Raw genomic sequence first — 16,426 nt, forward strand, 5'->3', positions numbered from 1 at the left:
CTAGTAGTAATACTTCGTAGCTAAGGTTAAGACAACGTGAAGTCAGATGTTTGGCTACGTGCAGCGTACATGAACTTCGCCATATTCATGTCTCTTGAAATGAAGCTATAATGAAAGCATGCGTACTTGACGATTCTTGAATGATTAAATAAAAAAAGAAAATATAATTATATCTTTATCAGCGTATCCCTCTCAGCACTTTTTACTTTCTTGTCCACCAAGTACAGAGAAAATATAATGGCTAAAAAAAATTCGAACTCGAGATTTTGACGAAACTTTATGTTTCAGATCTCTCCGAATTTGAAAAATGCATTTTGGGCATTATGTCTGTCTGTCTGTGGCAAAGAAAACTCAAGGCTTTGAGCAGGAAGGAAGAAATTTAGTACAAGGCCTTTTCACAAAGTTTGTAGATTCCTATACAAGTTTAGAGCAAAATCCCTTCAAAGGACGTCTATTTGAATAGCTGCTCGAATATAAGATAACACGATAGAGATATGCTAAGTAAAATTTGATAAACAGATTGAACATCTTTAATAAAGACACCTATCAAATTTTGAACGAAATCCAACAAGAAGTTAACAAAGGGTTGATCGTCTGTTCAGTCTGTGCTTTCAGAAGCATATAAAAGCGATAACTCAAAAATGCTTTGAATTAAATATATCAAATTTGGTATGCGATTTTTTGAAGACAAGTGTAGTTTTGTATCAAATTTTTATTTCAACCGATTTTGAGAAAAGCGTCTAAAACACAAATTCAATTTTCGGATACTATTAACTGTATGCCAGGGATTAATCATAAAAAAAATCGTCAAGAATCACAATATATTCTGTAAAAACTATTGTACACCATACCATATAAGGTGTTATTTGGGAAAACACCTTTATTAGAGAGTATGCGTGAAAGTTTTGAGATCAAACTGATTATTTTCTAATATACGAAGTATATGCGTTGAGAAAATGCTGTCATGGTCAAAAAATTTGACCTCATGATTTAGAAGAATATCCAGGTTTGAAATCTCTCCGCGTCTGAATTGTTTTTTAAATTCTGTCTTTAAACATGATCATTCAGAAAATACAAAGAACTAGGCGGGGAAAAAATTTAATTTGCGGATGTTATATCATAATTTCAGATTTATGTTAATTTTGGAATAAAACTGTCGATGATAAGTCTGCCCATGTGTAGGTGAACACGATAAAACAACAATTTATTGATACAATTTTGCTGATGGTTTTATTGCTAGAATAGATCCCAAGTTTTGGATCAAATACGTTGTAATGATTGCTGTCTACCCATACGTATACACACGAAAGTGGTAACTCAAAAAACCAGAATTGTAGAACTGCGCCAAAATTTCGATTAGATCTATCTACTGGGAAATTGTTCATCCGAATGTGTGAAAATATAACAATATAAAAACTCAACGAACTAAATAAATAAAATTTAAATACCGTTTATACTAGAACTGTGGATTTGTATCAAATTTTGACTTAATCAATCAATGGAAAGAGACCTTGTTCTAAAGTGAGTACTAGCTTTCTTCAGTTCAATAAGTGACGAATCTAAGCACAAAACGCGATGATAATTTAAAAAAATGTAATCAAAATCGGACTCTGTTCATCGTTTTCCTTACCCCTCCTTTGCAAGTGCTGGTCTCGATATCGCAGGTCTCTGAAGGATCACTGGGACATCTGGCACCCAAGATGTTTGGAGAAACGTCGCCTGCATTCGACTGCGCAAAAGCTGCTACAAAAGGACCCTGTAGATAGAAAAAAAATGAGACATTCAGAACAATTTCTAGGTTCGGAAGTCATTTAAATGAAAGAGATGGACAAATTTCCATTTGATTTTATAAAAAAACACAATTTTTACTTTATATTATATATATATATATATATATATATATAAAACAGTTTTCTAAGAAATTTTTACCCCACCACCTCAGGCTAGCTGCTAGGTTTATGCTGGTGGAAGGTCAGTAAAGTCGCAGCGAAAAAAACACTCATTTACATTTTAATCAATTTGCTATGAATACACGTTCCACTATAACGAAGGAAACCAAATATTAATATAATTGAAATTATAAATTTAAAAAATGGAAAGACATTAATTTCTATTCATAAAAAATAAACATATTTATCAACCAAAAATAATTACTTTAAGACTGCCCGAAAAAAATAATAATAAAACTTTATATATAAACTTAAAATAAAAGTTTTAAAAAATTTTCTATGTTTTTTTTTATCTATACCACAAAATGCTAAGATTCCATTTTACATATATATTTTGAAACAATATTTACAAAAAAACTGGAATCTCATCTTAATATATCTGTATTTGCCTTTATCTTCCACAAATTTTTTATTGCAGCATCGAAGACCGAATTCCAAACTTCCCACTTTCAGTAAAAATTACATTTTTTTCGAAGATATTGCCTTTCTCATTTATGATTTATATGATTCTTAACTCAATTCTTAAAATTATAGGCTATTTTTTGATCCACGAAGGAAATTTCTTCAAACTCTGTTAAATTTCTGGAAATATGAGGACCCGATATCTCCATTTTAGAAGACCACTCTCATTGTTTAGAATTCACATAATGTCTTCATGACCCCTTATTATTTTGCTCATGAAGCTGGTCGTCAGATATGGTAGAAAAGGCAGACAGTAGTGAAATTTACCTCCGAGAAATCTCTGACTTTTAATATCAGGAATTTTTTTTTTTCTTTCAAGATCTGGAACAGCCATTGGTAACCAGCTTGAGTAACTAACTCCGTAGCACTCAAGGGCAGATGTTCTTTCGTGTGACTTGAAGTTACAAAAACAAACCCTGAACATCATATGACACAATAATGAGTCAAATTCTGTAGCATTATTTTTGTAACTGAATTGGAGAGTTTACGGCGCATTACTCTTTTCAATTCTGTTTTATTTTTCTACTTGAAATGTTTCTGAACTGTATTTCTTGTATGATTTTGAAGGCAATGTAATGCCAATGTAGTTACTTCAGGAGTATATCTGGCTCTTTCAACATGTGAAGATGTTAAATATATTTCATCTACACCTGTATCGGTAGTGCTTGACTTTGATCTTAGTTTATTTCTATTTTGTAGCCATTTACCTAATTAATTTAAAACGACCATCTTTATACGTAGGGCTCTCACTTTGCTGATGTTGAATTCACAAGAGGTATTTAGAGAAACGTAGTTGATTCTTTTACACTTTAGTTTAAGCTGGTTCATCTGCACTAATTACTGATGTCAAATTCTTATTTAACCTACATGCTTCAGATATGATAACATTCATTAAATGTTTCATTACATCTTGAGTTCCAATGTCATGAAAATGAGGGAGTAATGTAGAAAGTCAGATTTAGAGTCCAGAGGTGGCAACAGATGGATGGTCCTTTAATATAGATACAAGAAGCTTATATTTTACAACGACATCAAAGAAAAACATTGCTGCAGAAAAGACAATCATCAGCTACTACCGCTACTATGGCTGCAGTGGACATAATAAACTGAAGAAGCTCTTAAATCCTACTGTAACTAATCTCATAAGTACCGTCTCTTCTTCTTCCAACCAGAATAAATTATAGAAATCACTACTAATTCCAATAAAAATATTTGAAGCCCGAAGTAAATCTAAAAAATTTAAAAGGTCATGAAATATTGCAGCATTAATTGGTGGAAATCTTCAAATCTGGAAGAAACGACTCATAACAAACAGAAGGAAGATGCAGCGCTTGTTTTTACAAGAAACGATTGTACAAGATAAAGGAATCCAAGAAGTGGGTTTGGCACCCATCAAGAAAGCAAAATGCTGCTTTGTCCGCAATTTATCTAAAACCTTCAGCCAAACTTATAATCAAAAGCAGAAGTCACCATCGAACCTCTTCAAAATCTAGGCTCTTCGTCAAAGGGAGACAAAGTCCTTCACTATGGAGATCTTCAAAGAACTTTATCCATTTAACGCCTATCAGATACAGTTACATTGAATAACCACCTGCAAACTATCATTCCTAAAGAATCACGCATCATTATAAATAATATTTGAAAAAGTTCTTTTGCAAATTCCAACCAAACAATAAAGACTCTAGGTTTGTTTCCATTGACTTTTATGCTGTTGAAACAAGTAAACAGCAAATAACTACAGTTTTTAAGAACCTTTTGCAACGAGTGCGTTCAGTTAAAAGGATTTTCCATTCCAGTCGACAAAAAAGAGAGCGATTTCTTCCACAAAATGAACAAAAAACAAATCGACAGCCCTTTCCTGCAGACGAGTAATTCTCTTATCAATAGCCGAGAAAATTTAGAAGAAAAAAGTCATTTAGTAAAGAATCCTCTATCACGTCAGAAACTTATCCTTTTAAAAAGAAAGACTTTGTTGTTTTAAAGAAATATTTCTTATGACAGGAGTAAAACAGGCTTCGCAAATGAAATTTGCAGAAGAATACTATAAACATCAAACCATTTTCAAAAATTTCTAAATAAAATGAAAACGATCATCGTTTTGCTTCAATTATATAAAAAAATTAGGAAAGATCTATCGTGAAACAGCTGTTGAACGAAACAAACAATATAAAATAAAATATTAAACCACAAAACTTGCCGAAACAACTATGCAAATTTATTTTTATATGTATTAGTGTGATTGATCTTTCAGTTATTTTTGGTATGGTTATTCCACCTGCTTATGATAATTTAATCGAAAATAGTATAAACGTTCTAACGTTTCCTCTTTATGGTATTCCCTAAGAGTGTTGCAACACTTCTGTAACTCCCTGCTTTGCTGTTCTTCGCTATCCCTATGTTTATGACCGGATATTCAAATGATCCAGTTGATAGCAATTAAAAGTCACCAGAAAGAATAGATTTCACGATTTCCCATTTTAACCCTTAATGGTAGTAAGTCACTCTTAGGTGCTTTAAGAGTGCTTTGTTGTCGCGTCGTATGACATGTGAAAGGTGACAAGACATAATCTGTTGGGGCTCGTTTTCTGTGAAACGCGGGAACGATTATCTTACCAATTAAACATCAGGAATATATCTCCACTGATATATCATTGCCTTTTGTGCTAAATTTTTAATATATCGAGCCCAAATATGAATAAAGAAAATTTTATAAATTCTTATAGTGACAGTGAATGTTTTGAAAACAATTCTCACAATGATTTTGATTCTTGAGATAAGACTTCCAGTGGCATCATAAAACTTAATATAAATTTTATTAGGGAAATAGTTATATCATTGATTGGGAATTTATGTAAAGATGAGACTGCGCGATATGAAACGCTATCAACAATGTAGAATGAAGAAATATTAGATGGAAAACTATATATCTTGTAACTTGATGTTAAAGGAAAACAATGATTTACCTGAGGAAAAAACAAACAAAAACAATAGAACACTTTTTTGAAACGTGCAACAGAAAAAAAATTCTTCATGTTGGAGATTATTTCAAAAAATATCATACATTAAAAGATTATAAATAACTATTTGAAACACATTTATATCCCTTTAAAAAATAAATAATTTCTAACAAAAATGATATTCTTATAATACTGAAAATATATTTATATTTATTAAAATACATATTTGCCGAAATCAGCTGCAATTTAGTGAGAATCACGTATAAAATCCATTGAGGGTTAAATTGAATCTGAAATATTTTTAAAGATCAATAGATCACCTAGTGATGGATTGTGTTTTGTAAGTGATGCTCTGTTTGAGTTAAATAGCTAACTTAATAACGATCTCAGGTTATTTTTAAGGAATTAAATATTTAAATAAACAATTTGGATTATCTTTTGCAGTCATGTAAAGTATTGTGTATTGATTGAATTATCAGCAGTTTAAAGCAATTTTTACACGTATCAAATTTGGACTCGGAGCCTTTTCAGTATATTGACTAGATGTGTCGATTTACACAACCGGAAGGAGACAAAATTGGGACGCGAAGTCAAGCACTGCGAACTGCAAAAACGCACGTGTAACCGTTATTATTTAGATTACGTAAAACATGAGAAGTAATAAAATCTTCAAGAAAATATTTTCGAAAATAATGGATGAACTACCTTCTGTCTGATGTAACAAAGTTTGCTTATGTAATTATTAAATACTTTTGAAGATTTGCTTGACCGACTTCGACTCTTTTCAACAATCTACTTTTCAATGTGACAGCTCAACAGGTGGTTACTGAGGAAATTGGAAGTGAAGACTCACCTTTCCTGGCAAGGCCTCGTCGCCGTTCATTAGCTGTTCGAACATGAGGGAGGCAGCGCCTTTGTTGTCACTGCTTATCAAGTGGTTGGAGCTGTTCATGCTGGTGGGGTGCACGGCAAACCAGCTGCGAAGAAAAAGGAAAAGAATGTTATCCATAGTGTTTGCTCTTTGAATTACATTTCGTTTCGCTATTAAAATAATAAAGATTGCTTAATTTATTATTTTTTTATGTATAAACCTTCAAAATAATTAAATGCCATTTTGTCTTTGTAAATTTCAATCGCAAACTTTGAAACAATTCTTTGAAAATAAAATACATTGGTTTATAAACTTCAAACAACATTGGATGTAAGAATTAATTAGTCAAGTCAAATGTTATTTTTCTGGCATTTTTTAACTGCGTGCAACAGAAATGTTTTATTTATTTATTTATTCAAATTATTTATTATTTATTTCAAATAAAAATATAAATTTGATCATTTTATTATTAATTGGCAGATATTATTATTAAATTAGCAGATTGCTATGGATATTATTGCGAATTATTACTATTAAATTTGTAGGTATTTTTACTTTTTATTTTTACAAAGGAAATCCTTTACACATCATTATTGGCAAGCAGATTTCTGGGAAGCAAGCAATATATTTATTTAATTCTGTGAGAATCTGGGAAAAAAATTATATTCATATTTAAAATACTATCAATATAAAGAAAAATTCCAAATCTTATATTATTTTAGATTAGAAATCGGATCATATTGTTAAAAGACCAGAAACAGGAAAGTATACTTTTTACTCATTTTTATGGAGTTGACAGAAATGAGTGAAATGCTTAGTAAAATGAAAAGAACATTTAGTAACTTAGTAAAATCAAATTTTGAAGCTTAAAGATATTTTGACGAAGAAGCTATTAAAACCAAGTTACATAAAATATTCAATTAAAAAAATTTAACGACCATTAACACTGGCGAACCCGCTGATCGCCAAAGGCAGTTAATTTGACATGAAATATATAATTGTTCACTTTTCATTTCCGATTCTTTTAAACTTTCTATCATTCATTTTATTCATTTATTTTATTATTAGAATTTTAAGTAGAACTTTCTGAACACCTAGAAAATTCTTTGAAGGTAATCTCGAGTTGGAAAAAGAGAAATTGCAATATAAATAAGCAGGTTCTTGTGCCCTAATAAGTATATATTAATGTTAATAAGTATATATTAATGTTAATAAGTATATATTAATGTTAATAAGTATATATTAATGTTGATATTAAGGGCACATGAAATATTCGTAACGGATTTTGTTTCCTGTGGTTCACAGTTCCTTTTTCATTTGAAATATAAGTGAATATAAGCGAAACATGTCGCTAATTATTAGATGCGAAAGTCCAATCCTTCAGTCACTCTGCATATCAAGGTGGTCGAGGTTTCATCATGTATAGTTAATACACATTTCTTGACTTACTTTTTTTCCATTTAACTCTGAATTTTTTTTTACAAACCATTGTTTAGTTTTATATTGTTTTCGAAATCAAACTAGTTTAACCAATAGTTTTTATTGTTATTAAAGTATTTCGTTTATTTAAGTCACACACATAACTAATGCTATGAATTTTTTAAAATTAAATTAAGATAATTCTAAATTCCTGAAGTCTCTTAAATTCTTCGTTAAAATATACAAATACACATCTTTAGAACTCGGAATATTCGTTTTTTTTTTAATGAATTTCTGAAGTTTTCCTTTTAAATAATGAAATACGAGTAACCGGGTTGAGAAGAGAATAACTATTATACACTTTTATTTAACTCGATTTCTTTCATGGTTATAAAGATGAACTTTTGTTATAGATTTTCACGTATTTCCTGGTGAGCAACAGATTTCTTTTTGGAAGATTGAATGCTCCCGTAGACAATATCTTTTTAACATTTTCAGAATATGATTATCAATTAATCGATTAATTTCATTTCATTATTATTTCTTACGAAGAGTGCCACATGATAATTGATTAAAGTAACTATTGATTAAGAACTCTGATAATATTTATAATAGATTTGAAAAAATAATGACAAAAAGCAATTTAAAAATTAAAGCATTTCTTTTCATTAGTACACTAATAAAAGTACGTTTAAGGAAAACATTTTAATAAATTAATTTTGAAATAAATGCAGTAATTCAGTTCTTACTTGATCATCCCTAGAGGTTTGTCGTGAATATCGGTGAATTTAAGAAGAAACATGGTCCTGTCCACATTCGTTTCATATCTGGAAAAAAAAAAGTACTTCCATTATGCAAGATCACAAATGGAAAAATAAGTTTTATGAACTTTTAAGTGTATTTAAGAACATGTAAAAAAAAATCCCGTATTGTTTAAACCAAATTTTTGAACTTTCTTATTTGAGCATTGGTATACGATTATACGAAAATATGAATTTTAAAAAAGTATCCATTTATGATCTACTTTATATTATATATATTTAATTTAAAAGAAAAGTTTTCGTCTATGTAAAAACTGCTGAAGGTAAACTTAGCTAATGTAAACAACCCTTTGGCCTACGATTTTATTTAGCTTTTTAATTGGATGTCACATCCTATTGGGACATCTATTATTTCAATTCTTATAATAATACAAGAACATATGAGATAATGTAGGGGTTTTTACATGCTAAATTACTGAACACTTTCACTTAATTTGAGATTTAAAATTTTCAGTGATTCGATGCACGAGTCAAATATTACACTTAAAATATTAGGCTAAGTGCCCTTATAATTGTGATCCACCATCTAATTTCTAAACCAATAGAAACACACATTTCTAAATGAAAAAATGTTTTAAATAAAGTAAAGAATTATGTTTGAGTCAATCAATATAATATAGAAAAAAATAGGAATATTTTATTTTTTACATTGCTTAGTCAACCTGCTTAGTCAAATATTTTTAATACCTTTTCGCTCTCCTTCGAGTTAACTGATTTAATTAAGAAACTGAATTATAGAATATTATTATTTTTAGACCATAGCAATAGCAGACTAGTTTAATTATAATAACGTTGCATTTTTTAAAGCAACACTAGAGCTATTTTGTGACGGATCTCGTAATTTGAACCGCGGTTGAACGAGTCGGAAACACCCAAGCTGGCTACCCCTCTCCAAGATGACGTACCACACCAGCGGGAAGACATTTAGCCACACCGGATTTAGCGTGCACCAGATTCGCTGACACGATGGTTCTTAGAACCAGGTCTAGAACTTCGAACCCTCTAGTTTTGAAGCCTAGACCTAATCTCCAAGCCACCGCGGCCAAAGCAGTCTCGCGAAAATTGATAACTGTCTTAAAAAATACTAAAATAAAATCCTAAGATTCTTAGCTAGTTATTTTTCAGCGCAGAATTTCATACTGCATAAAAAATGAAGCATCTTAATTTTTAGCTGCACATTTGTTTACTTATTTGCCTAAAATAAAATTCCTTCCATCCTACAATAATATAAATAAAAGATAATTCTGTTCATCATTGAGAGTATTTTTCAATTTGGAAGTAAATTCCTATCTTTAACGGTTTAGAAATGAGCACTTGAGCCATCATTAGAGTGTATTTTTCGTTAAATAAGATCATCATTTCATAAAGAAACGACGGCGAATGTTATGATTTTTTTTGTGATAATATTAAGGATTGCTAAAATCCAGCAAAGCCAATAGGCAAGCTGTGTTTGATTCCTATCTTTAACGGTTTAGAAATGAGCACTTGAGCCATCATTAGAGTGTATTTTTCGTTAAATAAGATCATCATTTCATAAAGAAACGACGGCGAATGTTATGATTTTTTTTGTGATAATAGTAAGGATTGCTAAAATCCAGCAAAGCCAATAGGCAAGCTGTGTTTGATTAGTATATGAAATGTAATTATGAAAATGAAAACATATTTGATTTGAAACAATAGTATGCTTACTATTGTGCTCTTATGAAGGTTACTGTCGATTATGTTATATTGCGGTAGCTGAAAGTAACAAATAAATAGTGTCAAGTCATTCGATCACAAATTCACTACTACTGGAATATTCTGCGAACTGTTGTATGCGTGGTAAAATCTAATGAATGTAATGCAGATTGATTTTAATATTATATTCTAATATTTACAATATATTTCAGATTCTTTGAGAAACACAATTCATAAGAGTGCGGTTAAAGTTATAAAAACGTGGTTATGAAGCACACACACACAAAATTAAAGAATGAACGTAATACGACAGTGCGATAATTAAAACAAAAAAAATTCGAAAACACCAAGCGATATTCTAGAAATTCCTTATGGTGCGGAATTAATTAATTAAAAATAAGAAATCAATCGAAACATTCATAATGCCATCTGAAGTGGATGTCATTTTACAAATGTCCTGGCATTTATATTTCTCAAACGATTTCTTCTCTAAGCTCAATATTTAATCGATCCCGATTTAATAATTACTTAGAGATTTCCATAGTAAATTTTCCTTATTTCTGTTTCTGTTGATGAAGAAAATGATTTTGGCGTACGGAACTATAAAAGCCTCTGAAAGATTTGCATTTACAAATTATTACCTAAATGGCAAAATATTTTTTTTATAAAAATTTTGTAATACATCAAATACTTTTGCACAGGAGGATATGCCGCTCACCTGTCCTTTTCTTCTTCTGGATTGTTTTCGTAAGCGGTGGGACTGCGATTAATGCTGGCATTGTACACCTCCCCAGTGTTCCAGTAGATATGACCGGGCTGCATATTGTCATGGGCCCTTTCCACGCTCTGCAACAAAAAACACACTGAAGTTTACGAAATGATAGGTCAGGTTTTTTTCCTCTAGTCACGTGAGAGTACCAAACAATATTATTTGTATTTATAATCTTGTTTGATTTTGTTTCATCCGTTTGAGAGTCAGTTTAAATGTACATTTCTTTAACATGAGTAAAATAGAGCTTTGTGAAAATTTCGGAAATTCAGCCAAATAGCACTTTATCCTTGGCTTTCTCCGGCCAGACTTAAAGTTTAAGAGTGAATCGGAAAAGTATGACTCATTTGAGCGCAAGGTAAAAGCTTTGAAACAAAATACTGTAGCACGGACTTCCCAGAATCGGGGCATTTTGAGAGAAAAGAAATCATTTGAAGTCGTGTATGGGTATGAAATGTTTGTCTTCATTATTGGCAAGGAGTTTTTGATAGCTGATTATTGAGCTAGTGTGACTGTTGATATGAATGAGAAATTCTTAAGCGGCAGCTGGATATGGTCATGCAGTAACTGGATAGATAGTTTACAATTTTTAAACTTATTCAGCAACATGGCTTAATTCTTCTTCAACAAACGCATTCACCGTGTTACCAAGAATTTCATCTTGTAGAATTTAAATTTTCTTTCAATGTTTTTTTATGGCCGCTCCCCAGGTTTTAGGTTTCATATTTCACAATGGATAAAGTTTTTATGCAGAGTAAGACTTTGTGTTTTAACCCTTTAAAGGGCCATTTTTTTCTAGTCATATTATGTTAAAATATGTTTTGGCCTGAAATTAGAATAAGGAAAGGGATTCATTTAGCTTATTAGATACATTTAATTTGATTAATTAATTAATTTAATTCATTAATAATTAAGTAACAAATCAAGATGCATCATTTTGTGTGAAATAAAGAACTGAATCATTTAAGTTTCTGACTTACTAAAAAAATTTGTCAGAACTTATGCCAACCTACATAATTTCATACGAAGATTGATAAATTTGATGGGAAGCATACTTCCCACGGCCCTAGATAGCAGTAAATATCTGCCAATGATTAAATGAGATGATTAATTTAAAGAATGATTGATTGAATGAACTTTTGGTTCGATTGCATATGGAAAAGGCAAGCTGAACACCAAAGTATTCAGTAATGAATTCGCATTGTTTGACCCCTTGACATACAAATTTACTTACTTCCTAATTAGATGATGCATCCTACTTAGAACATTTATTATTATTTTAATTCCAATAATAATATAAAGGTTTTGAGATGTTGAAACGTTTTTAAACGATTTTTGCGTTTTAAGTTACTTGATACTTTCATTTAATTGCGGATTTAAAATTAGAAATTCAGTCATTCGACGCGGGAATCAGATTCGTCATTATACCCTAAGGGGTTGGATACTGATCACATCAAAACTTCGTTCATATAGTTGTAGAAATAGATATAGGTATAATAAACTCAATTTGTCAACGTCTTTTAGATTAATTCTTTTCATTCGCGTCCTTTAAAATTTAAGAGTTATTATTTTGACTTAAATTGATTTTTCATCTCCTTCCAGTATCGGAAGTCTCATTTAAACTTCTGATCCAATAGCTTTCCTTTCGAAATGAAGGAAACTCATCTGATTTGATAAAAACCTAGAAAGCGATGTCAGCTCGTTTTCTGTTATGACACTTTAACAATGAGCTTTGAAAGTCACACTCCAAAAAAGTTGGTAACAGAACAGATAATTTGATTACTATTTAAAAACTTAAAATTAATCTTTCACTTTTTCAAAAATATATAATGATTTTAAATAAAATTATTTTGAATCATCTGTCACTATCAATTCTTTTAAAATATTAGCACTACAAGAAAGAATCCTGTATTTAATGGACATAGATATCTTCTTTTAGACTTCACTTTTTTTAACTTTAACTTTTTAACATTTACATAAAGATTCATATATAAAATTTTGAGATCAGACTAAACAAAGGACACCGAAACTAAAAGCTCTAGGAAAATACTATTTACAACTTCCATCTAAAAAAACCCATCTGCTGAAAAGCTATGTTTTAATGAATTATTTTCAGAGTAAGTTGAACCTTATATTCTGTATGAACAAACATGTCTCAAATGTTCTCCAAATTCAGTAAAATATATTCGATGATACGAAAACATTTCTTATATTTCAATGTTTAAAGCTTACCTTGACGATACCCTTCACCAAGCTGTAAAAAGTCTGTCGTATAAAACCTTGCGATGGTATAAGATAGAGCAGATACTGCAAATGGCCGCCAGGAGTCGCATGAGTGTGAGTGGCAGTAATCATGACATTCTCTTCTGTGTAAAGTTCACCAAATTTTTCTTTTAAGGCTTTCACTACCTGTCAAAATAAAAGAAATACAAACCGTGTTAGGCGCAATTTTATATAGTCTTCATTGTAAACGAAAAAAAGGTAAAAACGTAATGAGCATTAATTTATTCTGGAAACAAGAGTAGATATTGGAAAGACAGGCGAGCGAAATAAAAGAAGCATGTTTTGTTATTTCGCTCTGTTATTTCTTAAGCGAAAGAAATCTGTTTTTTTTTTAAAACAAAATAACGGAAGCATGTTGTCGGATCGACAACTCATGATATCAAAAGAAATAACGGTCACTTGTGAGCTGTTCGTATGAAATAATATAAGAAACTAGCCGCCTTTAGTGACCAATTTGTTCACCCATTATATTAATTTTCTAGGATGTTAACGGATTCGTATAGAATGGATACATGTTAAAAAACCATCTCGTTGTTTGATATGGTTGAAAAACATGAATTCTAATAAACTGCAAAATAACTGCGAAATAAAAATTGCATGTTCTGTGAAATAAAAACGAATGTGAAAATCCCACCGCGGATTTAATAAATGACAAAAACCCGCAATGAAATGTTTAGATGGATGAGATTTAATTCCTTCATAACATTAAAAACATTGTATTGTATCAAATATATATGAAATTGAATTAAGAAATATTATTAAAATGAAGGAAAAAATTGTGCAAAAATGAAATTTATATCATTAAAAAGATCATTTTTTTAAAGTCTTAAGATAATACAAAAACTATTTTTGGAAAATTATTGTTTAAAAAACTATGAAATCCATAATTAAATAAGAATGATTACCCATCTGGCGACAGTTAAGCTGACTTTTGAGCTCGATTAATCTTTCTGTTTAAAGACTATTTCTTGATTTTTTTTATATCTTCTTTCCTCTGACTGAACGGAGTTTTTGGTGGCGCGGCGAACACTCTCCAGAATATTTCTAATAATACTTTGTACTTCCATTTAGGTCCTAAGTAAAGCATTGACTTCAATACTGTTGTAAAAACGTTCAATGTAGGATTTGTACAATAGTTTATTTACATTTGATTGATGATATGACGCTTTAATCTTTGAAATGCTACATAAAGCAATATTATTGAGATTCTTGAACAAGTGAAAAGAGATAAGTCAGGTATAAAACATTAAAATCTATAGACTTCTTAATGGAATAAAAAATATAAAATTTGATTAGTTTTTACTTAATTCATTTTTTTTATTTTTAAATATAAATAAAACAAAGTGAAAAGTATCTCTTAAAATCAAGATAATATTTAGTCAAAATTAAATGGATTTAATGTTGTTGCTTTTTTAATTCAAGTTTTTTTGTGTCATCCGAAAATTATTCCGGGACAAACGTCGTGACTGTAAAGCGTATCCAAATTATTCTGCATTCTTCCACATCATATTAGCAGGATTCAGTACATTTCATATTCAAAGCGTCTGACTCGCTTGCTAAATTCATAATATTCGATGCACACATTTATATTTCATTTAAAAGAGCAGTTAATTTAGACGACAAAAAAAAACCCTATTTGGATATAATGAAATCTCTTATGAGTTTTTTAAGATCTTATATAGATTAAAACACTGTGTCAAATAGGATGCATCACCTAATTAGGAGTTTAAATAAGTTCGAAGATCAAGGAGTTAGCATGAATTGGCTCGTTGTATTAGGTGAAATTGGACCTCTGATATTTGACTAACATATGATTTAAAAAAAAAAATCTTTGATAAACTACAAAAGTATGACGATATTGAGTAAACAATAAAATAAATAAACTTGATAATTTATCACAATAATTCAATCAAAGCTTAAAATAAACAAACTTTAAAAGGTTACAAAACGGCGTTACGACATTCGGTTAAAATGTGAACAACAAAATTAAATAAGTCAAATAGAGCATGTAAATTCTCAACTACTTAAATAAATCCGTTCTTAAATAGTTGAATAAAAAAGTGAGATAAGAAACAAGTGATAGAATCATAAAATAAATTAAAATGAATGAAGTTTAGATTGTTTTTGCGGGCTAACAGCTTTTAAAAAATGTCAAGTAATATAATTCCTTAGCGCCATTCAATTAAAACTTAACATTCAAAACAGATATAAACTTACGGCGTAAAAATGGAAGGCCGTAGCATCTTGTTAACTAATCAAGTTAAACATTTTTAAAAAAATAGTATGAAATTTAAAAACGATTCCATAATGTATAAAAAAATATCGATTAACAGCTTATTCAAAACAGAATCACTCCGCATTCCAAACTTCATTTTAGAAAAAACTAATTATTCAAAGTTTGAAGCTGAAACATTAAGAGTTGGAAATCTGATTTCAAAAAAATCAAAACGAAATATTATTTTTATATTAGTCTCTGCAAAAAGGAAAGAAAAGAACATTCAAAGCTTGGCCTTCTGGGTTATTTTTGAAACGTGAATGCTAGGTTAAACCGTCTGAAATTATACACGCTTAACTAAGCATATAATAAATAAATAAAGCACAGCGTTACTTAAATGGCAGCGTTTCATTTTACATTCTAGTGATCATGATTTAAATGACAAAAAGTAGACATTTCCGGTCACAAACGGTAGTAGGGAAACTCAAGATGAATATACTGCGTATGTACAAAGCCTTTAACCTTAGCACTATGAAGGTATGAAAAATCGGGTTATTTTTCATATCTCTCAATATGAAGCTGAATCTATAGACGCGATGCATATTCATTATACTGCGACAATTTTACTTTTGAAACTATTGTGCTTTTTTCATGCGCTATTTTTAACATTACAGTAGAGCATAGACAATAAACAGTTAGACGATATGTTGAATTTAGAACTTATGACGTCTTTTAGTTTAATTATGTTAACTCTTTCCTTTAAAGCTATTTAGGATAGTTATTTAGGAGCGTCACTTTCCAATTAAAACAAGGCAGTAACTTTTATTCACCACAATTCGCAGTACAACATTCGGTGGATTAAACTTACGTTAGGTCTGTGTAGATAGATGGAAGATATGCCATAGAAACGCCTTTTAGAAATAAAACAAGCTTAATCTCTGTTCATAAAACTGCTATAACGTCATTATGGCCTGTGTTAGACGAATAGACTATTTTAATTGAA

General features: G+C 30.2%; 1 protein-coding gene across 1 annotated transcript in view; it reads right to left on the reverse strand.

Annotated features, from left to right (window-relative positions):
• Positions 1-16,426, reverse strand: part of LOC129980672 (neutral ceramidase-like) — a 66,334-nt gene that overhangs the window by 31,142 nt on the left and 18,766 nt on the right. Inside the window, exons 3-7 of the mRNA XM_056091055.1 lie at positions 13,158-13,334; positions 10,875-11,002; positions 8,408-8,485; positions 6,222-6,345; positions 1,631-1,756 (exon numbers count right to left, since the gene is read on the reverse strand). Coding sequence (XP_055947030.1) covers positions 1,631-1,756; positions 6,222-6,345; positions 8,408-8,485; positions 10,875-11,002; positions 13,158-13,334 — 633 coding nt within the window. The remainder of the gene's footprint in view (positions 1-1,630; positions 1,757-6,221; positions 6,346-8,407; positions 8,486-10,874; positions 11,003-13,157; positions 13,335-16,426) is intronic.

This window comes from Argiope bruennichi, chromosome 1 (assembly GCF_947563725.1).
Source record: "Argiope bruennichi chromosome 1, qqArgBrue1.1, whole genome shotgun sequence".
NCBI lineage: Eukaryota > Metazoa > Arthropoda > Arachnida > Araneae > Araneidae > Argiope > Argiope bruennichi.